The 27,045-nt window shown below is 45.0% G+C and overlaps 1 protein-coding gene across 1 annotated transcript in view; it reads right to left on the bottom strand.

Annotated features, from left to right (window-relative positions):
* Positions 1 to 27,045, bottom strand: part of LOC311240329 (WAS/WASL-interacting protein family member 2-like) — a 40,149-nt gene that overhangs the window by 974 nt on the left and 12,130 nt on the right. The window contains exons 3-7 of the mRNA XM_084328908.1: positions 17,416 to 17,548; positions 10,652 to 10,777; positions 8,943 to 9,611; positions 6,547 to 6,759; positions 449 to 550 (exon numbers count right to left, since the gene is read on the bottom strand). Of these exons, the coding sequence (XP_084185034.1) occupies positions 449 to 550; positions 6,547 to 6,759; positions 8,943 to 9,611; positions 10,652 to 10,777; positions 17,416 to 17,548 (1,243 nt within the window). The remainder of the gene's footprint in view (positions 1 to 448; positions 551 to 6,546; positions 6,760 to 8,942; positions 9,612 to 10,651; positions 10,778 to 17,415; positions 17,549 to 27,045) is intronic.

Here is a 27,045-nt window from a genome sequence, read left to right as displayed (position 1 = left end):
GTGTGTTTACCTCTGTTAGCTTTGCTAGGGTAGATCTGGGTAAAGTGTGTTTACCTCTGTTAGCTTTGCTAGGGTAGATCTGGGTAAAGTGTGTTTACCTCTGTTAGCTTTGCTAGGGTAGATCTGGGTAAAGTGTGTATACCTCTGTTAGCTTTGCTAGGGTAGATCTTGTTAAAGTGTGTTTACCTCTGTTAGCTTTGCTAGGGTAGATCTTGGTAAAGTGTGTTTACCTCTGTTAGCTTTGCTAGGGTAGATCTTGGTAAAGTGTGTTTACCTCTGTTAGCTTTGCTAGGGTAGATCTTGTTAAAGTGTGTTTACCTCTGTTAGCTTTGCTAGGGTAGATCTTGTTAGTGTGTTTACCTCTGTTAGCTTTGCTAGGGTAGATCTTGGTAAAGTGTGTTTACCTCTGTTAGCTTTGCTAGGGTAGATCTTGGTAAAGTGTGTTTACCTCTGTTAGCTTTGCTAGGGTAGATCTTGGTAAAGTGTCGGTACTCGTCTGGAAGAGGGAAGTCATCCAGAGCATGGAAGGAATACTTGGACTCAAAGTCATCTAGAGGAGAAGTGGACGAAGGCATTGTTCTAGTGATGGCAGCAGTAAAAGGCCTCAGAGACCCTCTGGAAGACGTTAAAGGGACATTTTGCTAATCATTTTGTTGTGAGTACGAGTGACAGTCAAACGTATCAATGCGTTGTGCATCTCAACAGAACTGAGATACCGACCGACGAGAGACTCTGCCGGATGACGACGCCCACAGCAGCGAGCGCCACCTGGTGGAGAGAGCAGACCTCTCGTGAACTGCAGACACTATTTGCTCAACTATTTCTTCAGCTGTCCTTGGGTTGGACCTAGGGATGGGTACCGAATCCGTTTTTCTTTTTTTTTCTTTTTTTTTATAAACGTATATTATTATTATTATAAATTTTTTCATCCGATGACATCAACGTTTCGTTTACAGCGCACAATACACACTTATCTAGGATTTGACTTGATTCAACAACAACAAAGCTTTAAGCAGTCGGGGCAATGGCAAGCCGAAAAAACGGTCGCAAGTGTGGTTACACTTTACAAAGCTAGATGCAGACAACGCTCGCTGCAATATTTGTAGCGCAAAATGCAAAGCTGGGCAGGGTAACACAAGTAACTTGAGGAAACACCTGGTCAAGCACAGCATATTAGTACCGAAAGTACCGTTGGACCTACTACAGTTTGAGGATTGATAATTGAGGAAATAGCTTCTGCAGTTCACTAGAGGTCTGCTCTCTCCACCAGGTGGCGTCATCCAGCTGAGCTCTCGAGACACAGAACACGTTGGCAAGGTTCATTATTGTCTGATCGTCAAATGTCCTCCTCACAACAGAACGACACACGCACTATCTTCTTGGTTGCAGCTGAAAAAATAATAATGGTGCGACTGTAATTCATGATGCTTGGTTAGTGCGAGACTCGCTGTACAGTGGGGTACATTTCTATAACAGAGCAAAGAAGGACAAGATAAGGAAAGAGAGGACGGAGAAGAGAGGATGGAGAAGAGAGGACGGAGAAGAGAGGACGGAGAAGAGAGGACGGAGAAGAGAGGACGGAGAAGAGAGGACGGAGAAGAGAGGACAGAGAAGAGAGGACAGAGAAGAGAGTACTATATCTGCTTTGCACTATATAGTACTGTACATTAGTACACTGCATAGTATTGTATATTATATGGTAACTCAGAACATTGTACATATGTCTATACCGAACACTGTGACCTCATTTTCTTCTTCTAATTTACATGCTATACTATGTTATTTGATACTATCTTGTCTAGCACAGTCTCTGGAGCGTAACAGTAAGAAGCATTTTGTATGAAAGTATTCTGTACTTCTGTATGACAACTATTAAAGAACTTGAACTTGAAGAGAGGACGGAGAAGAGAGAAGGGAGAAGAGAGGACGGAGAAGAGAGGATGGAGAAGAGAGGATGGAGAAGAGAGGACGGAGAAGAGAGGATGGAGAAGAGAGGATGGAGAAGAGAGGAGAGAGAAGAGAGGATGGAGAAGAGAGGAGAGAGAAGAGAGGATGGAGAAGAGGACAGAGAAGAGAGGACAGAGAAGAGAGGATGGAGAAGAGAGGATGGAGAAGAGAGGACGGAGAAGAGAGGATGGAGAAGAGAGGATGGAGAAGAGAGGATGGAGAAGAGGATGGAGAAGAGAGGATGGAGAAGAGAGGACGGAGAAGAGAGGATGGAGAAGAGAGGATGGAGAAGAGAGGATGGAGAAGAGAGGACAGAGAAGAGAGGATGGAGAAGAGAGGACGGAGAAGAGAGGATGGAGAAGAGAGGACGGAGAAGAGAGGATGGAGAAGAGAGGATGGAGAAGAGAGGACGGAGAAGAGAGGATGGAGAAGAGAGGATGGAGAAGAGAGGATGGAGAAGAGAGGACAGAGAAGAGAGGATGGAGAAGAGAGGACGGAGAAGAGAGGATGGAGAAGAGAGGACGGAGAAGAGAGGATGGAGAAGAGAGGATGGAGAAGAGAGGATGGAGAAGAGAGGACAGAGAAGAGAGGACGGAGAAGAGAGGACAGAGAAGAGAGGACGGAGAAGAGAGGACGGAGAAGAGAGGATGGAGAAGAGAGGATGGAGAAGAGAGGACGGAGAAGAGAGGATGGAGAAGAGAGGATGGAGAAGAGAGGATGGAGAAGAGAGGACAGAGAAGAGAGGACGGAGAAGAGAGGACGGAGAAGAGAGGACGGAGAAGAGAGGATGGAGAAGAGAGGATGGAGAAGAGAGGACAGAGAAGAGAGGACGGAGAAGAGAGGATGGAGAAGAGAGGACAGAGAAGAGAGGATGGAGAAGAGAGGACGGAGAAGAGAGGACAGAGAAGAGAGGATGGAGAAGAGAGGATGGAGAAGAGAGGACAGAGAAGAGAGGATGGAGAAGAGAGGACGGAGAAGAGAGGATGGAGAAGAGAGGACGGAGAAGAGAGGACGGAGAAGAGAGGATGGAGAAGAGAGGACGGAGAAGAGAGGACGGAGAAGAGAGGATGGAGAAGAGAGGACAGAGAAGAGAGGATGGAGAAGAGAGGATGGAGAAGAGAGGACAGAGAAGAGTGGACGGAGAAGAGAGGATGGAGAAGAGAGGACAGAGAAGAGAGGATGGAGAAGAGAGGATGGAGAAGAGAGGACAGAGAAGAGAGGACGGAGAAGAGAGGATGGAGAAGAGAGGATGGAGAAGAGGATGGAGAAGAGAGGATGGAGAAGAGAGGATGGAGAAGAGAGGACGGAGAAGAGAGGATGGAGAAGAGAGGATGGAGAAGAGAGGATGGAGAAGAGAGGACAGAGAAGAGAGGACGGAGAAGAGAGGACGGAGAAGAGAGGATGGAGAAGAGAGGATGGAGAAGAGAGGACGGAGAAGAGAGGATGGAGAAGAGAGGACGGAGAAGAGAGGACGGAGAAGAGAGGATGGAGAAGAGAGGACAGAGAAGAGAGGATGGAGAAGAGAGGATGGAGAAGAGAGGACAGAGAAGAGTGGACGGAGAAGAGAGGATGGAGAAGAGAGGACAGAGAAGAGAGGATGGAGAAGAGAGGATGGAGAAGAGAGGACAGAGAAGAGAGGACGGAGAAGAGAGGATGGAGAAGAGAGGATGGAGAAGAGGATGGAGAAGAGAGGATGGAGAAGAGAGGATGGAGAAGAGAGGACGGAGAAGAGAGGATGGAGAAGAGAGGATGGAGAAGAGAGGATGGAGAAGAGAGGACAGAGAAGAGAGGACGGAGAAGAGAGGACGGAGAAGAGAGGATGGAGAAGAGAGGATGGAGAAGAGAGGATGGAGAAGAGAGGAGAGAGAAGAGAGGATGGAGAAGAGAGGACAGAGAAGAGAGGACGGAGAAGAGAGGATGGAGAAGAGAGGACGGAGAAGAGAGGATGGAGAAGAGAGGATGGAGAAGAGAGGACAGAGAAGAGAGGACGGAGAAGAGAGGATGGAGAAGAGAGGATGGAGAAGAGAGGACAGAGAAGAGAGGACGGAGAAGAGAGGATGGAGAAGAGAGGATGGAGAAGAGAGGATGGAGAAGAGAGGACGGAGAAGAGAGGATGGAGAAGAGAGGATGGAGAAGAGAGGATGGAGAAGAGAGGACGGAGAAGAGAGGATGGAGAAGAGAGGATGGAGAAGAGAGGACGGAGAAGAGAGGATGGAGAAGAGAGGATGGAGAAGAGAGGATGGAGAAGAGAGGATGGAGAAGAGAGGATGGAGAAGAGAGGACGGAGAAGAGAGGATGGAGAAGAGAGGATGGAGAAGAGAGGATGGAGAAGAGAGGACAGAGAAGAGAGGATGGAGAAGAGAGGATGGAGAAGAGAGGATGGAGAAGAGAGGACAGAGAAGAGAGGACGGAGAAGAGAGGACGGAGAAGAGAGGATGGAGAAGAGAGGACGGAGAAGAGAGGATGGAGAAGAGAGGATGGAGAAGAGAGGACGGAGAAGAGAGGATGGAGAAGAGAGGATGGAGAAGAGAGGATGGAGAAGAGAGGATGGAGAAGAGAGGATGGAGAAGAGAGGATGGAGAAGAGAGGATGGAGAAGAGAGGATGGAGAAGAGAGGACAGAGAAGAGAGGACGGAGAAGAGAGGATGGAGAAGAGAGGATGGAGAAGAGAGGACAGAGAAGAGAGGATGGAGAAGAGGATGGAGAAGAGAGGACGGAGAAGAGAGGATGGAGAAGAGAGGATGGGAGAAGAGAGGATGGAGAAGAGAGGATGGAGAAGAGAGGACAGAGAAGAGAGGACGGAGAAGAGAGGATGGAGAAGAGAGGACGGAGAAGAGAGGATGGAGAAGAGAGGAGAGAGAAGAGAGGACAGAGAAGAGAGGATGGAGAAGAGAGGACGGAGAAGAGAGGACGGAGAAGAGAGGACGGAGAAGAGAGGATGGAGAAGAGAGGATGGAGAAGAGAGGACAGAGAAGAGAGGATGGAGAAGAGAGGATGGAGAAGAGAGGACAGAGAAGAGTGGATGGAGAAGAGAGGATGGAGAAGAGGGAGAAGAGAGGACGGAGAAGAGAGGATGGAGAAGAGAGGATGGAGAAGAGAGGACGGAGAAGAGAGGATGGAGAAGAGAGGATGGAGAAGAGAGGAGAGAGAAGAGAGGACGGAGAAGAGAGGATGGAGAAGAGAGGACGGAGAAGAGAGGACAGAGAAGAGAGGATGGAGAAGAGAGGATGGAGAAGAGGACGGAGAAGAGAGGATGGAGAAGAGGACGGAGAAGAGAGGATGGAGAAGAGAGGACAGAGAAGAGAGGACGGAGAAGAGAGGAGAGAGAAGAGAGGATGGAGAAGAGAGGACAGAGAAGAGAGGACGGAGAAGAGAGGACAGAGAAGAGAGGACAGAGAAGAGAGGATGGAGAAGAGAGGATGGGAGAAGAGAGGACGGAGAAGAGAGGACAGAGAAGAGAGGACGGAGAAGAGAGGACAAAGAAGAGAGGATGGAGAAGAGAGGAGTGAGAAGAGAGGACGGAGAAGAGAGGATGGCGAAGAGAGGAGTGAGAAGTGAGGAGTGAGAAGAGAGGACAGAGAAGAGAGGACGGAGAAGAGAGGACGGAGAAGAGAGGACGGAGAAGAGAGGACGGAGAAGAGAGGACGGAGAAGAGGATGGAGAAGAGAGGATGGAGAAGAGGACGGAGAAGAGAGGACGGAGAAGAGAGGACAGAGAAGAGAGGATGGAGAAGAGGAGTGAGAAGAGAGGACAGAGAAGAGAGGACGGAGAAGAGAGGACGGAGAAGAGGATGGAGAAGAGAGGACGGAGAAGAGGATGGAGAAGAGAGGACAGAGAAGAGAGGACGGAGAAGAGAGGACGGAGAAGAGGATGGAGAAGAGAGGACGGAGAAGAGAGGACAGCAGGCTAGGAGAGAGAATGAAGTGATAGTGTCCCAAGTTCTCCTTCAAACAAGATCAAGGACATGGTCTGGACCCCACTTTACTGTTTGGATGATAAACCACAGTAAGCAGGGATGATGAGGTCGTCTCTAGGGCTGTCTTAAATACTTCGAAGCTTCGTTCGATGGGCATGAAAATAAAATTCGAATATATTAAAAAAAAGAAAAAATGTAAATGTATTTAAAAAAAAAAATCTAAATCAACTCTGCCTCTCTTTGTTAACTACAACAAGCAATGCCGTTTGTTATTTAAGATGAGGTCGGACTCGGCACTGACAGATTTGTGTTCATTGTGCTGCTTTTATAAAGCCTCAAATGACGGCTTACAATATTTCATGAAAGCAAAGTGTTTCGTTTGTCTAAGATTTTAAAAGGTTTAAACTTTACAGCACTGACAAAGTTGAACAAAGTGCTGTACAAGTCCCACAACATAAATTTATTTTTAATAAAAAATAAAAAAATAAATTTATCTCAAAGCTTCGAATTAAAATCAAATCTCGGCCCCGAAGCTTCGAATTCCAAAATGAAATTCGAAGGTCAGTCCTACATCCCACACAGTAACATCCCAGAGATGATGAGGTCGTCATGACATGTCTTATCTTATACAGTTCCCGTTCAGAGAAAGAGAGACGGAGAGATGGAGTGACAGACAAACTCACCCACGAAGGAACGAGGGATGGAGGAGGAGTGTCCGTTGCGGAGCGGAGGGGGAGGTGGGGGAGGTCCGGCAGGGGTACGGGTAGGTGGGGGGGGGGGTTTGCCCCGGGTGGGCGGGTCAGAGAGGGAGGGGCTACCGTGTGTCCTATATGGAGGGGGGGGCGGGGCTTCTCGGCCAGCCGACCTCGATGACTGCTGTCCTGGAACTGGAGGGGCTTGGGGGGGGGGGGGGGGAGAGATGTTAGTACATGATTTTGTAGATGTGATGTCTGTGTTGGCTGGTTGTCTCAGTTAATGAATTAGAGAGAAAAAAGAGTGCTCTCTCTCTCTCTCTCCGTCTGTGTGTGTGGTGTCTAACCAGCCAACCAGAGAGCTCCAGCCAGGAGAGCTACAGCCAACCAGAGAGCTACAGCCAACCAGAGAGCTACAGCCAACCAGAGAGCTACAGTAGGGCTGAACGATTAATCGATTTTAAATCGAAATTTGAAATGATGCAATTATCAAATTGCACAAAAAAAAATATCGCAAATTATTATTACTTTCTTTTTCTTTTTTACAATTTATTTAACCAGGAAGTCCCATTGAGATACAAGATCTCCTTTGCAATTTTTTTTTTTATTTGTATCCACTTTTTCTCCTTATTTTCTATTTTTCTCCCGTCCCAATTTCGTATTTCCAATTCTTCCCTCCCCTGTCTTGAACGTTGCCTCCCACTGGTCAGCTGTAGTGAGGATAGAAGCCTTGCATCACGTGTCCCCTCCGGTACACGAGGAGGCAGCCTGTCGCATCTTTTCACCGCAGCAGCTCGAACTCTCAGTGGCGAGGAGTAACGCGTGGGAGGCTCACGCTGCCCCCGATGCTTCCTGATTCCGCCACAGCGGCGTCACCCAACCGACCTGTAGGAGTCGCTGTCCACAACGTCCAATCCCCACCCACCGGCTTTCCCACCCTCCAACACTGCCAATTGTGTTAGTATGACGGCCGGCCAAGCCGGTAGCAACGCTGAGAGCTGGGCTCGATACCAGCATCTCCTGTGTTAGTGGCGAGCGCCTAGCCCACTGCGCCACTCAGCCGCCTTTGCAAGTTGTTGTAGGAACGGTTTGGGAGAGGGAGGTAAGGGGTTTTAGATTGTGTGTTGTGAAGTTTAGACTTCAGAGAGGGAGAGTAAAGTACAGAAAAAAAAGGTACCGTTGGGTACCGGTATCGATTCCCAGGTAAAAAGAAAAAATGTCAGGGTCGGTGTCCCAAACAGACCCACCGTGTAGGCCAGATGCAAGCCGCATTTTACAATAAACCTCTGTGGGGCTGCTTAATTTTTTCTAAATTATAATCGCAATCGCAATATCCGTCTGTTATTTCCCAAAATCGTGCAGCCCTAAGCTACAGCCAGGAGAGCTACAGCCAACCAGAGAGCTACAGCCACGAGAGCTACAGCCAACCAGAGAGCTACAGCCAACCAGAGAGCCCAAAAAAATACAACTTGCTCAAAGGTTATCCAATTGACAATCAATCCACATGATATCAGATGATAGAATAAAAGGTCAATATTAAAGGGGACATGCATTGCTATTCCTAGCACTATTTGGGCAACTTTACACAATTCCTGTGAGTCTATGGAAGACATCTGTAAGGTTTATTTTATTTTTTTTAAATCATTGTTTTATATTTCTAATGGAGTACTCAAAAGCATCATTTTCCAGCCTCAGGAATTCAGCCTGTTATTGGCTGGGCTCCGCCCATAAGCGCTTTCAGTGACAGTCATCCACACAGTCTGCGAGTGGCAGACAGAGAGAGAGAGAGAGAGAGAGAGAGAGACACGGAGCACTGTGTAAACACAGCTGCCTGTGTGAGATACGCAGGTCCCCTTCTCTTTCTCTCTCTCCCTCTCCCGTTTGAGGAAGTCTTCCACTGTGCACTACAGCTATAGACGGGGCGTTAGTTATGCTCCCGAATCGAGAGAGAGAGAGAGATAGAGAGGGGGAGAGAGAGAGACAGACCGAGAGACGAGAGCGCGACGCGCGTGTGTGTATGTGTGCTCTGTCGCGAGGGTCTATCTGTTTCTCCCTCTCTCTCTCGCTCGCTCTCTGTCAAACCCCGTTTGGTGCGCTACAACCACAGAGCCAATCGGATCATTATCCGCTCCATCCTCGCCACGTGACGTCACGATGCGAGTCAAATCAGAATGACCTAATTAAATCGAGCAGGAAATGGTCGGAACTGAATGACGGCAATCCGCCAATATGGTATTTAGAGACACAGACACATTGATACTGACGCCTATTACTATAATACAATGCTAGACACTGAAAAAAGATATTTATAATGCATGTCCCCTTTAAAAATAACAAGAATTCTCCTTTAACAATGAAATGTTCTCCATGTGCGTGTGTTGTCTTACCTGCTCCTCTGCCCGGTGGCTCTCTAACAGGCGGAGGGGGTCTGATACCTCCTTGGGATGGGGTTGGGGAGGCGGGAGGTGGAGGAGGGGCGGGGCCTCTGGTGGGGGTGTGGCCTCCTGGTGAGGGGGCTGGCCTCTTGTTGCTAAGGGAGTTGTGTCTTTGTGGTAAATCCGGCGCCAGCTCGGTGCCGACGGGGCTAGACGGACCGTTAGCCACGCGGTAGGGAGGAGGGGGAGGGGCCAAAGAGGAGGAAGAGGACGTAGAGGAGGGGTTTCCTCCAGAGGTCGGAGGTCGTCTGCTGTTGTTGGGCGACGGGGGAGGTTTGGCAGGGAGGGGCGGGGTGTTGTTGGGGGGGGTGGGTGGGAGCGGTTTCTCTCTGTTATAGGATGAGGAGGAGGGAGGGGAGGGGGCGTTGCCACGGCGAGAGAGCGGGGGCGGGGGAGGGGGGGCTGAGGAGGAGTGCTTCATGCCAGAGGAGGGGGAGGTGGCTGCGGAGGAGGGCGAGGAGGTGGATGAAGAGGTCAGGTTGGGGAGAGATGGACGCTGGCAACGGGCCGTCTCTGTGGGTGAAGAGGCCTGAGGGGAGGGGCTGTCTATATCGTCATGACGATGACTGGGGGGGCGTGGCGCAGCGGCACGGGTGCATGGGGAGCGACCCACAGAACCATCTGGAACAAACATACAATACAACCAATAACCACAACTTTCTATCTGCAAGGTACCAATATGTGACCAATGCTTCCCCATAGAATGTTCAGTACGCTAAATGACATTATAATATAATATAATATTGCCTAGCAACACAATAGTAGATTAATATAACTAATATTGCCTAGCAACACAATGGTAGAAGAATATAACTAATATTGCCTAGCAACACAATAGTAGAAGAATAGAGCTAATATTGCCTAGCAACACAATAGTAGAAGAATATAAGTAATATTGCCTAGCAACACAATGGTAGAAGAATATAAGTAATATTGCCTAGCAACACAATGGTAGAACAATATAACTAATATTGCACAGCAACACAATAGTAGAACAATTAATGAATATTGCCTAGCAACACAATGGTAGAACAATAGAACTAATAGAACCACTGAAAGAAAGTCTGGTATTCTAAGTTTGGCGCCAACATTTATACAGTATATAACATTTACATTCTAGGAATTTAGCAGATGCCCTTATCCAGAGAGAAAGTGCAATTCTCAAGTATAAAAGTGTTACTCAGAGAGTCCAGCCCAGGTTGTCCCTACCTCCATATAGCATGCAAGTAGTAGTTTGTCCGGTCCTCGTAAAGTCAGATCTTTCACCAGGATGTTGCACTCGAATGGTTGACCAAGTGGTAAATACCAGTGTTAAAACTCAAGTCCCATGACACAGAATTTTATGAGTTGTGACGCATCAGTGACCTTTCACCTTTTGTGCTACAATGATACTTTATTATGAACATGGGAGTATCATGAGACAACATCAAAAATATGATGTTGACATACTAGGATTGAAAATGTATCAAACCACCTGCATCAAGAAAGAAAGGATCCAATTGGTCCCGACTTTCTGATCTAACTAGTGCGCCCAAACACCATCTCCTTGTATACGACTTGGTCACATGACAAGATTTATGACTTTAAGAGTTCCAACCAAACGCACCAATAGTGTAATAACACCCGCCTTCCTCACGTTCACCAATGAAAATACTACTCACCCCCTACTGGCCGCAGTTTGGGAACACCCGCCTGGAACAGTCCTCCGATTGGTGGAACAGACCCCGAAGGGCTTCCTGCTCCACTGCCATTGACTCCTGCTGCACCAGACCCACCTCCTTTAGGCTCTGAGAACCACAACCATTGGACAATTGGACACGTCAGTCAAGGTGCTGTGTCAGGTGGGTATACTACTGCTATGCTATACTAATGCTATCACTGTTTTCTCACTACTGGGTTAATGTTTTTGAACAGGGTTGATGGGATGTTAGCGTGGTAGTAGGTTTCTATGGCAACAGGGATATTTTTGTACGTTTGGTGAAATGTGATGAGATGAGATAAGGTGCAATTAGACAAAACTGTAAAATTGAATGAGTTCTTTACGGTTCCAAGCTGCTCCATTTCAAAAGGGTAGCAGAATGATATGCAATAGACAAACAGTTATAGAAAAACACAGCGATTAACATCAATAACATTGCAAGAAGATTAGGGCTGCACAATCAATGACAAAATGTAAAATTATGGAAAAGACAGACAAAAGTGTTAGGAGGATTGTTTTACCAAAATAATCAACATTTTTCTAGTGCAATCAACGATTTTTTGTTTGTCTTTATCAAAATTGTGCAGCTCTAATATATATATAGAGCTGGGTACCGAACGTCCATACTGAGCAAATTGCTTCGATACTATCGAGTATTGAAAAATATCATTCGGTACCAAATTTCGATACCTAAGGAGTAAATCTCATCAGCGTCAGTGAGCCAATGAGCATGCAGCATGCTTGTACCAAGGTCTAATAATGCTGGTGATATATATATATATATTGAGGCAAAACAGAATTATTCAGCAGACGCTTTATCATGCAAGATGTGTGCAACGAGATATAGGCCTATATATTATAATTTCAGCTAATTATAATTTCGAGAGCACTGATAATGTTTGGCCAGGTAATTATCCTTTGGATTTTATGTGGGGGTATAATGAGAACAGGTAGAAATACTATAACACTCACTCATTCACACAATTTGATGTGAATCAAGTCTTTATTTATTATTATTATTATTATTATTGGATACAGTTTGTGTACCAAGAGCTTCTTCAAATAACTTTCTTCTCATTATATTTTGTTCAGGGGGGTTGATACTGTTATTTCGATATAAACTCCATTGCAGAGATGTTTATTAAGACAGCATTTATGAGACAGTTCATGAAGTTTATCCTGGAATAATGATGGATAAGATAGACGTCTCATAATTCCTTGTAGGTGGTGACAACTTTTCTGAGCCAATTGGCGCTTTGCGCAAACCAGAGCAAGTCGTTTCCCATCATGCATGAGGTTGCGCAGTCAGTGGAGAGCAACTGCGTCGCCTAGCCCTGAAAACTGCAAGCGCCTTGCTCCCGTGAGATTTCCGCGGCTCGCGCAGTCAGATATCCAGAGCAAGTCGGACGACATTATAACTGTCATGCAACGCGCTTGGCAAGGCGGTAGTCAAAGCGGTGCAGGCCTAGCTCATCTCAAACAAGCCTAATGTCATGTCTCAGCCATGTGTATGTTTTTGTATTTGTATTTACCGGCCAATTTAAATTGTAGTTGGCTAATGGCTGGTAAATACCAGCTAGCATAAACCCTGACTGTAATGTGTGATGCAGTTTTATTTTTGTTAAAATGGATTTAATAAAAATGGTATTGAATCATTCAGGAACTGTTATCGAAGTCAGGGTATCAGTATTGAACATCTTTGAACGATACCCAGCCCTATACTGTATATATATTCCCTAAAAGATATACAGTCCCCATAATGGACCAATAATTATAAAAATATCTGCCACCTGATTTGAAATCACACGATACCCCATGCCAGTTCCGGAGTGGAACAAGGAGAATCAGAACTCTGAAGAAAGCGTGCTAGCAAACAAGCAAGCTCAGTGGCTTCATACTGTAGCTAGCTCAGTGGTCTCATACTGTAGCTAGCTCAGTGGCCTCATACTGTAGCTAGCTCAGTGGCCTCATACTGTAGCTAGCTCAGTGGCCTCATACTGTAGCTAGCTCAGTGGCTTCATACTATAGCTAGCTCAGTGGCCTCATACTGTAGCTAGCTCAGTGGCCTCATACTGTAGCTAGCTCAGTGGTCTCGTACTGTAGCTAGCTCAGTGGCTTCATACTATAGCTAGCTCAGTGGTCTCATACTGTAGCTAGCTCAGTGGTCTCGTACTGTAGCTAGCTCAGTGGTCTCATACTGTAGCTAGCTCAGTGGTCTCGTACTGTAGCTAGCTCAGTGGTCTCATACTGTAGCTAGCTCAGTGGTCTCATACTGTAGCTAGCTCAGTGGTCTCATACTGTAGCTAGCTCAGTGGCCTCATACTGTAGCTAGCTCAGTGGCCTCATACTGTAGCTAGCTCAGTGGCCTCATACTGTAGCTAGCTCAGTGGTCTCATACTGTAGCTAGCTCAGTGGTCTCATACTGTAGCTAGCTCAGTGGTCTCATACTCCACTGAGCTAGCTCAGTGGCTTCATACTGTAGCTAGCTCAGTGGCCTCATACTGTAGCTAGCTCAGTGGCTTCATACTATAACTAGCTCAGTGGCCTCATACTGTAGCTAGCTCAGTGGTCTCAACTAGGGATGTCCCGATCCGATCACGTGATCAGGGCCGATCATGTGATTTTCCGAAGATCGGGATCGGCAAAAAAAATATATATATATCAGGATTTCTTTTTTATTATTATTATTATATATATTTTTTCAACAAACATGACCATGTTCACGTCTTAAACTCATACTGAGGCCTTAATTTTGCCAAAACAAACCAATAGTATCCAGCTGCAGAACGGCAGACCAGCCACACTCTCAGACCCAAATAAATATTTTTTTATTTTTTTAATCCCAATTTCTCACATTACATTCACCCTGAATGTTGACGTTATCCAGGTGAAAAGTTAACTTCATTCAAGCGAGGCATTGCAATCCGTGACATAAATAATTTGATGTATAATTAAATCAAAGGAAATGCGTTTGAGTCTGAGAGTGTGGCTGGTCTGCCGTTCTGCAGCTGGATACTATTGGTTTGTTTTGGCAAAATTCTTCTGCTCTGTGTGACAATAAATAAATGAATGATGATATGCAATTTAAAACCAAAACTAAGGCCTCAGTATGAGTTTAAGACGTGAACATGGTCATGTTTGTTGAATAAAAAAATAAAGTTAAAAAAAAATAAAAATAAAAAAATAAAAGATTTATCGGATCGGGAAATATCGGTATCGGTAGATACTCAAAATCACATGATCGGGATCGGATCGGGAGCAAAAAAAACGTGATCGGGACATCCCTAGTCTCAACCTGTAGCTAGCTCAGTGGTCTCAACCTGTAGCTAGCTCAATGGCTTCATCATGTAGCTAGCTCAGTGGCCTCATACTGTAAGCTCAGAGCTAGCTTGACTAGTTTGTTGCTATTGTTATGACAGTGTTTCACTTCCATCACTGGCTTTGCTTTGACAGGCTTGGAGCCTGGTTAGTTCTGCGCCTCATTCATATTCCACTACGGAACTAGTGTGGACGGCGATGTCAATCACAGTGGCAGACATTTCTAAGCACCAGGTCCATTGTGCATTCCCCTTATCATTCATCTTATCCACAAGCACAATCAACACATACAGGCACAAGCACAGTCAGAACAACAGAAATAGCTTCTATGCAGGATGCTCACAGTTCTACAGTTTGGTTCAGTGGCCTCATACTGTAGTTCTGGACACTACAGCAGAAAACATTTTATTCCTCCTGTTAAATTGTTAAGATCTGATCAAATAATACTCACAGTTTGAATAGTGTCATAGTGCACCAACTAGATTAGAAAATGAAAGCACTTAAATCCGCATTTTGGATGGAAATTCATCAGTTGTAGTTAACCAATATTAGCCCAGACCTATTCACTTAACATCAATTACCAATTCATTTATTTATTCATTCATTGCCCATTCATTCATTCCCTATTCACTGATGAATTAATTAATTGCCTATTCATTTATTCATTCATAATCTATTAATTCAGTCACACCTATTAATTCATTCATTACCTATTCATTCAGTCATACCTATTCAGGCATACTTATTGATTAATACTCTATTAATTCATTCATTACTTGGCCATTAATTAATTAATTCCATATTCATTCATTTTAAAGCTGCAATAACTTTTATATATTTTTTTTATATTTTTTGACAGTATTCTTTACATTTTCAAAACGTTTTATGACCATCAGAAGGTTATGGTGTCCTACTCAAACTTCCCTGCTATCAGAAGGTCTCATTGAGTCATGGTGTCCTACTCAAACTTCCCTGCTATCAGAAGGTCTCATTGAGTCATGGTGTCAGACTCAAACAACCCTGCTATCAGAAGGTATCATTGAGTCATGGTGTCAGACTCAAACAACCCTGCTATCAGAAGGTATCATTGAGTCATGGTGTCAGACTCAAACAACCCTACGCCACCAGTCTGTTGTTATTCCATCATTAATTTTCTTTGTTAACAAAACATGGCCCATGCTATGCATATTTTTTTTTATGTTCAGCAAATCTCTTAATTACGTAAATATTGTGCCGTCAGAACAGTATTATGTTTGTGGGTGAAGTATTTAATAATAATAATATTAAGGACAAGAAGAGCAGAGCACTGTGGATATAAAGGACAGCAGAAAGCTCAGTGACAGACAGACATTTGAAGCATTACAAAAAACAAAACACTGACCAAACAGGACCAATGACCTGCTGAACATGATATGAACCAATGATCTAAACACATCTAATGTTACTGTTGTTTGATTTGTATTCATGCATAAAAAAGAAACGTGCCACAATTTCCCCTAGATAGTGTCCTGTGGTTGACCTATCTAGGACTAGCCTACGTATGCTTTGGAAAAGCGGGAAAAGTGGTGCTGTTGTATTGTTAAAAGAGATGCAAGATTGTGTGGTAATTTCAGTTGTAGTGCTTGACATATAAATAAGTGTTTGCTTGTCTTATATAATTGTGAAAACTATCATATGTGATCAATTAGAGGGTGCTGTGAGGGGGTGCTTTGGGAGGTTTAAAAAATATAATAATAATAATAATAATAATAAATAAATACAAATGTAATGATACGTGCAGTCTTTTTTTTATACAATTATGTTCTCATAGTATAGCATGACCATAAGATTTCCCTCAACTTAATTCCTGTCTTCCGTCAGTTAGTTAGCATGTTAGCTCATTCACCATCATTAATTAGAAAACACGGATTTAAGTTATTTTCTTTAGCTAGCTTCTGCATTAGAACCGTATTCAAACTATGTCCAATTGCCTTGATTATATATTTAATTTAATGCTATCCCTCAGTACAGTGCATTAAAAAATGCTTAGTCCACACGGGCATATGAGGCACCAGTATTAACCTCTTAAGCCCGAGCGGTCTGGTGGTGGACCGCAAATGACATCACGCCATAAATCCATCTACAGAATATGAATTAATGTTTTTTTGTTTGTTTTTTATGTAGCCAAGAGTAAAGACCCTAACCCTGTCAAAACAGCAGTCAAAGTGTATATTTTCAGCAATACATTTGTTTATCAATAGGTTAAAGTGTTATTAGAAATCTAGTCGGATACAGGCGATTATTGACGCCAGGAAATGCGGGCCGCCATTTTGTTTGTAGTCATATGAGGAGAGGAGACCCAGGGCTTTCGATGGCCTTTGGAATTTCGAAAAACGACACTACCCAGCTCAAGCCAGCTCCTGTCAATCATCTGACTTGTGGATTAACCTTTTTATTTATCACATTTTTCGCGATTATCTCCCACAAACCTGAACGTTATTGGCATAAATTAGAACGCAGTTCGTTTTCTCTCTGAAAAATGGCGGAGAAACGTCGATTATTAAACAAGTAACTGTACTTACAGTAGATTTCATTCACGGTTTTTTGCTGCATGCCTGGCGATACTAAATCCAGATTGAACTCTGCCATTGGAAAGGGAAGTCGTGATCCATAGATGTGCGACTTGGCTATAATAAGGTAATTTATTATATATATTCTATAGTCTATAATCATATTTCAAATTGCATGTGTCCGGATGGCAGAATTCAGTACTGTATCTACAAAACCTTCTGTTTAATCATCTTCCCTTTATTCATTTGCTTAGATTTTGAAGGTGCTGAATGAGCTCAGTGTTATTCACTGTCAAAGATTTTATAAAAATTTAAATAAAACTTTTAAATGTATATTCTCCTTTGGTTCATTACAATTTACTCAAGCCTAGTAACAGACACAATATTTCTGACACTGGGAATATATTCCCCGAGATCCATAGATGTCCCTCGATACCAAGAACATGCTAATGGACCTTGTAGAAGTGGAGCAATCTTCCATTTACTTAGGTATGTATTTTAGGCGGATTTTCAGAAAATAGGGCTAGGGCTCAAGAGGTTAACTCAAATATGAGTGATTTGACTACTGGCGATTACAAAATCACAACATTTAAATACCTCGTGTGAAATTTGGACAGAAGGGGAGAGTTGGCTAAACGTGGCATCTCTGCATACAGCGTACAGGTTGAGGTAAGAGGATGTTTAGTCTTACTCTCTAGTGAAAAAGGAGCGCTCCTACTGCTGGCTGCCACCTTCTTCTGCTCTTCAAATGGCTGTTGTTGTTGTTGTTGCTGTTGTTGTTGTTGACTTAAGTATTGGTATAACCGAATGTATGGGTGATCTGTTGATGGTGTTTGGGGCTTTGGTGTTTGGGTCTTACTCTCTAGCAGCGGGGCGCTGCGGTCGTTGACTAGCGCCACTTTGCGCAGCTGGGCACCTTTACTGATGTCAGACAGCAGGGAACCACGCCCTTTGGCCTCCTCTCGGTTCAGCTTGGGGGGGGTGGTGTTGGCCTGAGGGGTGGGGGTAGAGGAGAGAGAGAGACATAGGGTTGATTACTGTCTGATCATTAACACTTTGGTTGCCTAAGGTTAAATTAATGATATACCATAGATTGCCAGCGCTATTTGTCTATGGAGAAAGTCCCCTTCTTTGCAGGGCTATAACTTTTTAAATTCTATTGCTACATTGCCATTATTAGGGCCCATTCAAAGTCCTATATGTATTGTTCATTGTGTAGCAACGTTAAACTTTTTCATTCACATATTCATAGTAAAGTATGGTCTAATGTATAAGTATGTTTTCATCTCTTTCTGCAGCTTTCTCCAGAACGTGATATATAGCCCCAAATGCATTATATTGATGATGAAATACAGTTTGATGGCAATCAGCGCGATATAAAAAATTCCAACTAGACGTACTTCTAGAAGTTACTACACGTCATCTGATGTTGACCGGATGGGCGAGGGGGCGTTTATAATTCCGTGGGCAGCGTTATACCAATCATCTAATGTGGGTCAAATGTTGATAATATCAGTTATTATCGAAGACGGTAACGTTACACGCTGAAACTCACCCCAGTCTCCGCGCGCCGTTGGGCGATCATCGTCGAGTAGAAATTTTATCATTATGGGATATATTATTACCCGGTCCATCTCCAGCTTGTATAATGGTATATACGTCCAAATCATGTTGTTTATCGAGTTATTGGCAATCGATCGCTATGTAGAGTGACGAGCTAGAGTGCCGGAACCTATCCCGAGTGGCCGGAAGCAATACGGACATCTAGCACAACCTCTACTGCGCTTCCTGTTAAGCGATTGCGCCGATCGGCCACCAGATGGCGCTCCTGAACCGCCAGAGAGCTCAGTGGGTCCTGCTGGTGAATCTCAGGCCAGCGGAGGGACATTATGAATCCGATCGCAGATTTTTGAAATATTGATATAAAGACGACGTACAGCGTCCCCCGGCAACTTTAGCATGGCCAGCAAAGACGTCTAAAGACGCCCCCTGGCAGTCAAAGTGTTAATACAGAAGAAGCTTTGAAGCCCAGAAAATTGGTAATCGGGACAGACAGCCCTATTTTATTGTTTGTTTTAACCTTGTAAATTAGTCATCTAGTCATTCTAAACAGTGACCGACCGTAGCTACTATATCAGTAAAATCAATAGATTGGATGAAACATGGGGCGGCTACGTAGCGTAGTGGGCAAGGCGCTCGCCACGAATGCGGAGACGCTGGGCTCGCCTGTTCGAGCCCAGCGCTCCACATTGCTTTCAGTTTAGCTGGTCGTTCATACTAATACACATTGGCCGTATTAGGGGGTGGGAAACTGATGGGTGGGGATCGGGCGTTGTGGACAGCGACTCCTACAGGTCGGTTGGTGCGCCTGCGCAGTAGAATCAGGAAGTGTCGGGGGCAGCGTGAGCCTCCCACGCGTTACTCCTCGACACTGATTGATTGATTGATTGATTGAAAAGTTTATTAACAGATTGCAGAATGGGTACAGTACAGTACAGCTCAATACATACAATTGTTAAGGGGATGCAGACCAGAGAAAGACTTTCGACTTGTTTACATCAGGGTCCCCCTGAGAGATCGAGCTGCGCAGGTGAAAAGATGCGACTGCTGTTACCTCAAGTACCGGAGGGGACTTGTGCTATGTATGACTTAGTCCACATTGCAGCCGGCTTGTGGGAGGCAAGAAACAGCGTTCGTGACAGGGGAGGGTTGAATTGGATGATACGAAATTGGGATGGGAGAAAATATAGAAAATGGGAGAAAAAGTGGATAAAAAAAAAAAGATTGGATGAAACATAAGCAAATACCTAATGTTTACAATTCAGAATGAGCTAAAAGTAGCATTGGTGCATCATCCCTGATAGAGAGCAGAGTTAGGGCTGGGCGATTCTTGCTAAAATGTGAATCACGATTTTTCTCTCTAAGAATTTAGATCACGATTCTCTCACGCAATTCTTATTTTTTCAATAAAATCATTTATTGCACTTTTTCTTAACACACTCCCGGCCAACCACGGACATGTCTGTATTTCGGCGCCATGCTTAACACATTGGCGGCCACTGGGATGCGTCTAATATCACTCTAGACGACCAGCATATGTAAACAGACTTGGGGCTGTTTGTAGAAACAAATCTATACTTTATAGTATTGCTATCTGTCCATTCTCATTGTCAATTGAGACCATAAACCATCCCTTCAAAATGGCTTAAAGAAAAAAAAATCATCAATACGTTCTCATTTTATAGCGCCGTGAATATAAGCGTTATACAGGATTCCGGCTAGGATATTTCCTGGAAGGCGAGATAAAGGGCTAATAGCTACTAACGTTATATCCAATGGCATTTCCGTTATACATAAGCTACAGTTAAAACTCAAACTGCATATGATCGGCACAATCCTCAAGCATGTATGCATGAAGGGGGGGGGGGGGGGGGGCGGGGGACGTCGTTTCTTATTATTGATTACCAATAACCGTGTTCGTCTAAGTAGCCACATACGCTGGTCGCCTGGTTGAGTATCATAACAAGGCCCGATCGGGCTGTAATTGACGTGAAAAAGATCTTACCATGAGCCGGTTGGATCCCCCCGAGCATTTCCCCGTTATCGATCGCCATCTGGTAGATCGATATGTCCATTGGCTGATGATAAATCCCCTTATTGCATAGTGAAATCCGCGATCCAAAACGTATTCCAAGCTACAGACTGCACATCCAGAATCCAGCTAACTGAAAACTCCATTGAAAGTAAAAAAAAATAATGCACCGTTCAGCCACAGGGCACACTGCATTATCGCGACAGCGCCCCTAAGAGGATCTGGCCGGTAATGCACTTTGTCGAATTCAAAGAGTAGGGTACATCTGCAGTGCAGCTCGGCGACCTTGAATAGGTTATTAAAATGGAATAAAAGCCAAAACAACTTGCCACGGATATATCCATCCTTCGGTCCTTAAAGCATGGATTCGAAACACGGATATATACGTGGCCCGTCCCGATTGTGTTAAAGGGCCAGCCAGGGACATGTCCGTGGCAAGGTTGTTTTGGCTTTTATTCCATTTTAATAACCTACTCAATGTCACCGAGTGGCACTGCAGAAGTACCCTACTCTTTGAATTCGAAAAAGTGCATTACCGGCCAGATCCTCGTAGGGGCGCTGTTCCCTGTGGCAGAAGTTGTCTTATTTTTTCTGGATCTCCAATGTAGTTTTCTGCTAACCTGAAGCTATGCCTGTAGCATGTAGCACGGAATACGTTTTGGGACGCGGATTTCAGTATGCAGTAAAGGAATATATGATCAGCCAATGGACATATCGATCTACCAGATGGCGATCGATAACTGGGAAATCCTTTTGGGGATCCAACCGGTAAGATCTTTTTCACATAAATTACACGCTGATCAGGCCTTGTTATCATAGCCAACCACCCGGTCAGCGAATGTGGCTACTGAGGCCAACGCGGTTATTGGTAATCAATAATCAGAAACGACGTCCCCCGCCCCCCTTCATGCATTCATGGTGGACCATAAATACAGACAATGTGCATTTTGCGTTTTAGCTCTAGCTTCTGTAGGGCCGAAACGAATTCGATTTAACGTTATTAGCTATTAGCCCTGTATCTCGTTTTGCAGGAAATATACCAGACCAATCCCATATAACGTTCATATTCAAGACGCTATAAAATGGGAACATATTGATGACAAAATTATTTCTTTAAGCCATTTTGAAGGGACGGTTTATAGTGTCAATTGACAATGAGAATGGACAGATAGAGGGGCGGCTACGTGGCGTAGTGGGCAAGGCGCTCGCCACGAATGCGGAGACGCTGGGCTCGCCTGTTCGAGCCCAGCGCTCCACATTGCTTTCAGTTTAGCTGGTCGTTCATACTAATACACATTGGCCGTATTAGGGGGTGGAAAACTGATGGGTGGGGATCGGGCGTTGTGGACAGCGACTCCTACAGGTCGGTTGGTGCGCCTGCGCAGTAGAATCAGGAAGTGTCGGGGGCAGCGTGAGCCTCCCACGCGTTACTCCTCGCCACTGAGAGATCGAGCTGCGCAGGTGAAAAGATGCAACTGCTGTTACCTCAAGTACCGGAGGGGACTTGTGCTATGTATGACTTAGTCCACATTGCAGCCGGCTTGTGGGAGGCAAGAAACAGCGTTCGTGACAGGGGAGGGTTGAATTGGATGATACGAAATTGGGATGGGAGAAAATATAGAAAATGGGAGAAAAAGTGGATCAAAAAAAAAGAGAATGGACAGATAGCAATAATATAAAGTATAGATTTAGCTCTACAAACAGCCTCACGCACAATGAAACCTTATTATGATATGCTGGCCTTATAGAGTGGGTCCGTCTAATACCCGTGGCCGTCAATGTGTTAAACAGACAACATAACATAATATCAAAGTGCTTGACTTAAACTTAAACATAACATATATGAAAGTGCTTGACTTAAACTTAAAAGTCTCTAGTTGTAACATACAAAATAAAGTAAAAGAAAAAAGTAAAAGAAATAAATAAAGGTTTTTAATAAAAAGAAGTCATAATTTAGAAATGAGATTGCATAGGTCTATGAATCGAGATCAGGGATTAATCACCCAGCCCTAAGCAGAGTGCATCATCCCCGATAGAGAGCAGAGTGCATCATCCATGAGAGAGAGCAGAGTGCATCATCATCCATGATAGAGCAGAGTGCATCATCCATGAGAGAGAGCAGAGTGCATCATCCATGAGAGAGAGCAGAGTGCATCATCCATGAGAGAGAGCAGAGAGCATCATCCATGATAGAGCAGAGTGCATCATCATCCATGATAGAGCAGAGTGCATCATCCATGAGAGAGAGCAGAGAGCATCATCCATGATAGAGCAGAGTGCATCATCCATGATAGAGCAGAGTGCATCATCCATGATAGAGAGCAGAGCATCATCTCTGATAGAGAGCAGAGAGCATCATCCATGATAGAGCAGAGAGCATCATCTCTGATAGAGAGCAGAGCATCATCCCTGATAGAGAGCAGAGAGCATCATCTCTGATAGAGAGCAGAGAGCATCATCCCTGATAGAGCAGAGTGCATCATCTCTGATAGAGAGCAGAGAGCATCATCCATGATAGAGCAGAGTGCATCATCCCTGATAGAGAGCAGAGAGCATCATCCATGAGAGAGAGCAGAGTGCATCATCCATGATAGAGCAGAGTTAGGGCTGGGCGATATAACGATAAATATCGCGATATATTTTAATAATCGATATCGAATCGTTTTCTTTTTTTTATATATATTTTTTTTTTACCTGCAACAGGGCAGTTTTAAAACCAGAGACAGTGGACAGACTTGTCTTTCTTGCCTGCAACTTAAAGTAATGGCTTTGCTTGTCCAAATGACAATACTGACCAAATTCAGATTTCTTTTTCTCTTGTCCATTTATTTTGTTTGCTTTCTTTTTTTTTGGTCTTTTTCCCCCTCCATTTTCCTCCGATTTTCTCCCATCCCAATGTTAGTCGTATGCCAATTCCCAGTCCCTTCCTGGTCGCTGCGCTTTACCCCCCACAGTCAGATCATTTGGGAGAGTGGAGGCTACCACGTGCTTCCTCCGACACACGTCCAGCCAATCACCGCTTCTTTTCACCTGGCAGCGCGGATTCTCATTGAGAGGGCGTAGCGTGTGGGAGGACCACACTATCCCCCTCACGTCCAATCCGCGCTTAGCAGGCGCCCCGACCGAACTGTAGGAGTCGCTGTTTACAACGACCCGGACCCACCCCGCCAGCTTCTCCCACCCTCTGATACAGCCAATTGTATCAGTGCAGACGGCCAGCCAAGCTGGTGACAACCCCGGAGCTGTGAGCTGGATTCGAACAGGCGAACCAAGCTCACAGCTCCGGGGCTGGTGACGAACGCAATCTCCGCTCGACCACCTAACCGCCTATTTTTCTAATTTAAAATACATTTTGAAACCGTCTGTACACAGTAGGCTATGTGTGCTAGCAGAACTAGACTCCAGTCACGAGTCACAGTGCACATGTGCGGTGGTTTGTCCACCAAAAAAGCGCCAAAAGATCGAAAATAAACTAGCAGAGCCAGAACTGTTCAACTCCTCTGGAACCACAGCCAGCAGAGAAGCCGGTTTACTTTAGCTTTTAAACCAGCTGCAGCCTGAGAACTGGAGTGTGAGGGGATGTAACACTAAAGATGGCGGCAATGACAAAGAATTGCTGCAAAATAAACATACATCTGTTGTTAAAAAAAAAATAAAAAAAATAAAATGTTTTTTTTTTATACTTATAACAATTCGATAATTATCGATATCGAGAAATAAAATAAAATTATCATATCGTTATCGCGATATGATTTTTTTCCATATCGCCCCCAGCCCTAAGCAGAGTGCATCATCCCTGATAGAGAGCAGAGTGCATCATCCATGATAGAGCAGAGTGCATCATCCCTGATAGAGAGCAGAGTGCATCATCCTTGATAGAGAGCAGAGTGCATCATCCATGATAGAGAGCAGAGAGCATCATTTCTGATAGAGAGCAGAGTGTCCGTCCGCGAAGCTCTGAAGGCGCGCACCTCAGCCTACAACGCCGGGCTTGTGGCAGGTAACATGAATGACCACAAGGTGGCGAGATACAACGTTAGGAGGGCAGTAATAGAAGCAAAAAGGCGCTACAGGGATAAAATTGAACTTCAATATGAACAGGCTGACTCTAGAGCTATGTGGCAGGGCCTCAGAACGATGACAGATTACAAAGGCACCTCCCTCAAACTGAACAGTGACATCTCCTTAGCAAATGATCTCAATACCTTCTATGCGAGGTTTGAGGCTGGGAATAACAACACCAGCCTACAAACCACTGCAATAGAGGGGGGGGGGGGGGGGGGGGGGGGGGCGCTGCTGATGGAGACTCAGTGTTCAGGATAACAGAACATGAGGTGAGGAGGACCATTAACACATTCCCTGCCATTGGTTATATCCATCAATATAGCCAGTCTGCCACCACTCTAAGCCTATGGAGATGTTTACCTTCTTTGCAGGGCTATAACTTTTTAAATTGTATTGCTAAATTTACATTACTATGGCCCATTCAACATCGATTATCTATCGTTCAGGATGTAGGAACGTTATACTTTTTCATTCATACATTGTTGTGTTAATACCGTCTAGAATATAAGTATGTTTTTATCGTTTTCTGCAGTAATTCCTAGAACGTGAGTTATAGGCCTAAACGCATATATAGATTATCGATTGCCGTTTATTCCCTAGACACGCTATATTAAAAAATTCAACTGTATATGATCGTATACGTTATCCGTCATCATGCGCGGAGGAAAGGGGAGGGGGGGGTCGTTTATAATTCCGTGATAGTCAGTAAATGCTTTATGTAGTATGTAGTATATTGATCAGATGGTTTGCAGTGAAATTAATAAACAATTGGGCTGAAAATAACGTTAGCATCCTCTTACCGTGCGTCAAAGAGACTGGCGGTGAAATATCCCAAGTATAGGACGTCGATCGCCTAGGTCCATTTCCGGTTTGTATGTCGCAATAAACGCCGAAATCATATTGATTATTAAGTTTATAAAGCGATCGATATGTACTATAGTGTCTGTCGGGAGCCTTGCAACAATGTCTGACGGCCGGATGAATTTAATCGACGCACACCTCCCACTTCCTGTTGTTCGAGTGTAACTCGCCCGACCATCTACCAGGCGGCGGTATTGAGCCGTCGTTGTATTGAGCCGTAGGGTCCAGCTGCAGCATCGGAGGTGTATATATGAATTATGAATGCCATGGCGAAAAAATTAAATATTGATCTCAATAACGCTGTACAGCGAGATCTGGCGGTCAAAGCATGGCGGGCAATAACGCTTTACAGCGTGGATGGTGGTGGATGTGTTAAGAAAGTGAATATCAGTAAGGCAGCAGGACCGGACGGTATCCCCGGCCGCGTCCTAAAAGTCTGTGCCAACCAACTGGCCCCTGTATTCACTGACATATTTCCCCACCTGTCTGAAGAAGTCCACCATTATCCCTGTACCCAAAAAATCCAAGCCTGCTTCCCTCAACGACTACCGCCCTGTAGCTCTCACCTCCATAGCCATGAAGTGCTTTGAGACGCTAGAGAAGGGCTACATCTGCTCCTCCCTCCCCATCAACCTGGACCCCCTGCAATTTGCATACCGCCCCAACAGGTCCACGGAGGATGCCATAGCCCATGTGCTGCACACAGCAGCATCACACCTGGACATTGACAAGAGGCAGGGGAACTATGTGAGAATGCTATTCATCGACTACAGCTCAGCATTCAATACCATAGTCCCCTCCAAACTCATAGCCAAGCTCAGGGACCTGGGCTTGAACTATGACCTCTGCCAGTGGGTCTTGGACTTCCTGACGGGCAGACCCCAGGTGGTGAGAGCAGGCAACTGCACCTCCTCATCCATCACTCTCAACATAGGGGCCCCCCAGGGCTGTGTCTGTACACACATGACTGTGTGGCACAGCGGAACAACAACACAATCATCAAATTAGCTGACGACACAGTAGTGGTGGGCCTGATCTCTGCAAACGACGAGAGGGCCTACCTGGAGGAGGTTAAGGTTCTAGCGGGATGGTGTCAAGAGAACTGCCTCTCCCTGAACGTCAGCAAAACAAAGGAGATGATTGTGGACTTTAGGTGGTCGGGGGTCAGGGACTACAGCCCCCTCAGCATCGACGGGGCACCGGTTGAGAGAGTGAACAGTTTTAAGTACCTCGGAGTCCACATATCCGAGGACTTGACATGGACCACACACATTGACAGTGTTATCAAGAAGGCACGACAACGCCTCTACTTCCTTAGGCGCTTAAGGAAGTTCAACGTGAGTCAGTAGATCCTCAAGAACTTCTACTCATGCACAATAGAGAGCATCCTGACTGGCAATATTACCTCCTGGTTTGGGAATAGCACTGCACAAGACCGCAGCAGACTACAGAGAGTGGCCCGTTCAGTCGAACGCACAATTGGAGGGGGGCTTCCCACTCTCCAAGGCATTTACAACAAGCGGTGCATGGGCAAGGCTAAGAGAATAATCAAAGACTCCAGCCACCCAAACAACTGCCTCTTTGAACTGCTGTGGACAGGCAAGCGATACCGGAGTCTCATGGCAAGCACAGAGAGACTGAGAAGGAGATTCTATCCCCAGGCCATCAGGATGCTCAATGAACAATGACTGCTCAATGAACAATGATTGAACAATAACAGGCCAGCAACACACCCACAGCACACACACTCACTTTAAATAAACAACACACTGTAGCACCCACTTTATCACACATTACACTTTATATTTATATTATTGGTAAGGGGATTGCACATATCTCATTCCTTATTGCACCTCACCACCACAACGGTGGCACCACAAGCTAAGCTATACCTCACCATTTTTGTACCAGATGTACATACTGTATATAGAGGTATACTGAACAATTGTTGTTTACACTTGTGTTTACTTG

This window comes from Notolepis coatsorum, assembly GCF_963971535.1.
Source record: "Notolepis coatsorum genome assembly, chromosome: 14".
NCBI classification, from domain to species: domain Eukaryota; kingdom Metazoa; phylum Chordata; class Actinopteri; order Aulopiformes; family Paralepididae; genus Notolepis; species Notolepis coatsorum.
This window is presented reverse-complemented; position numbering and strand designations above follow the sequence as displayed.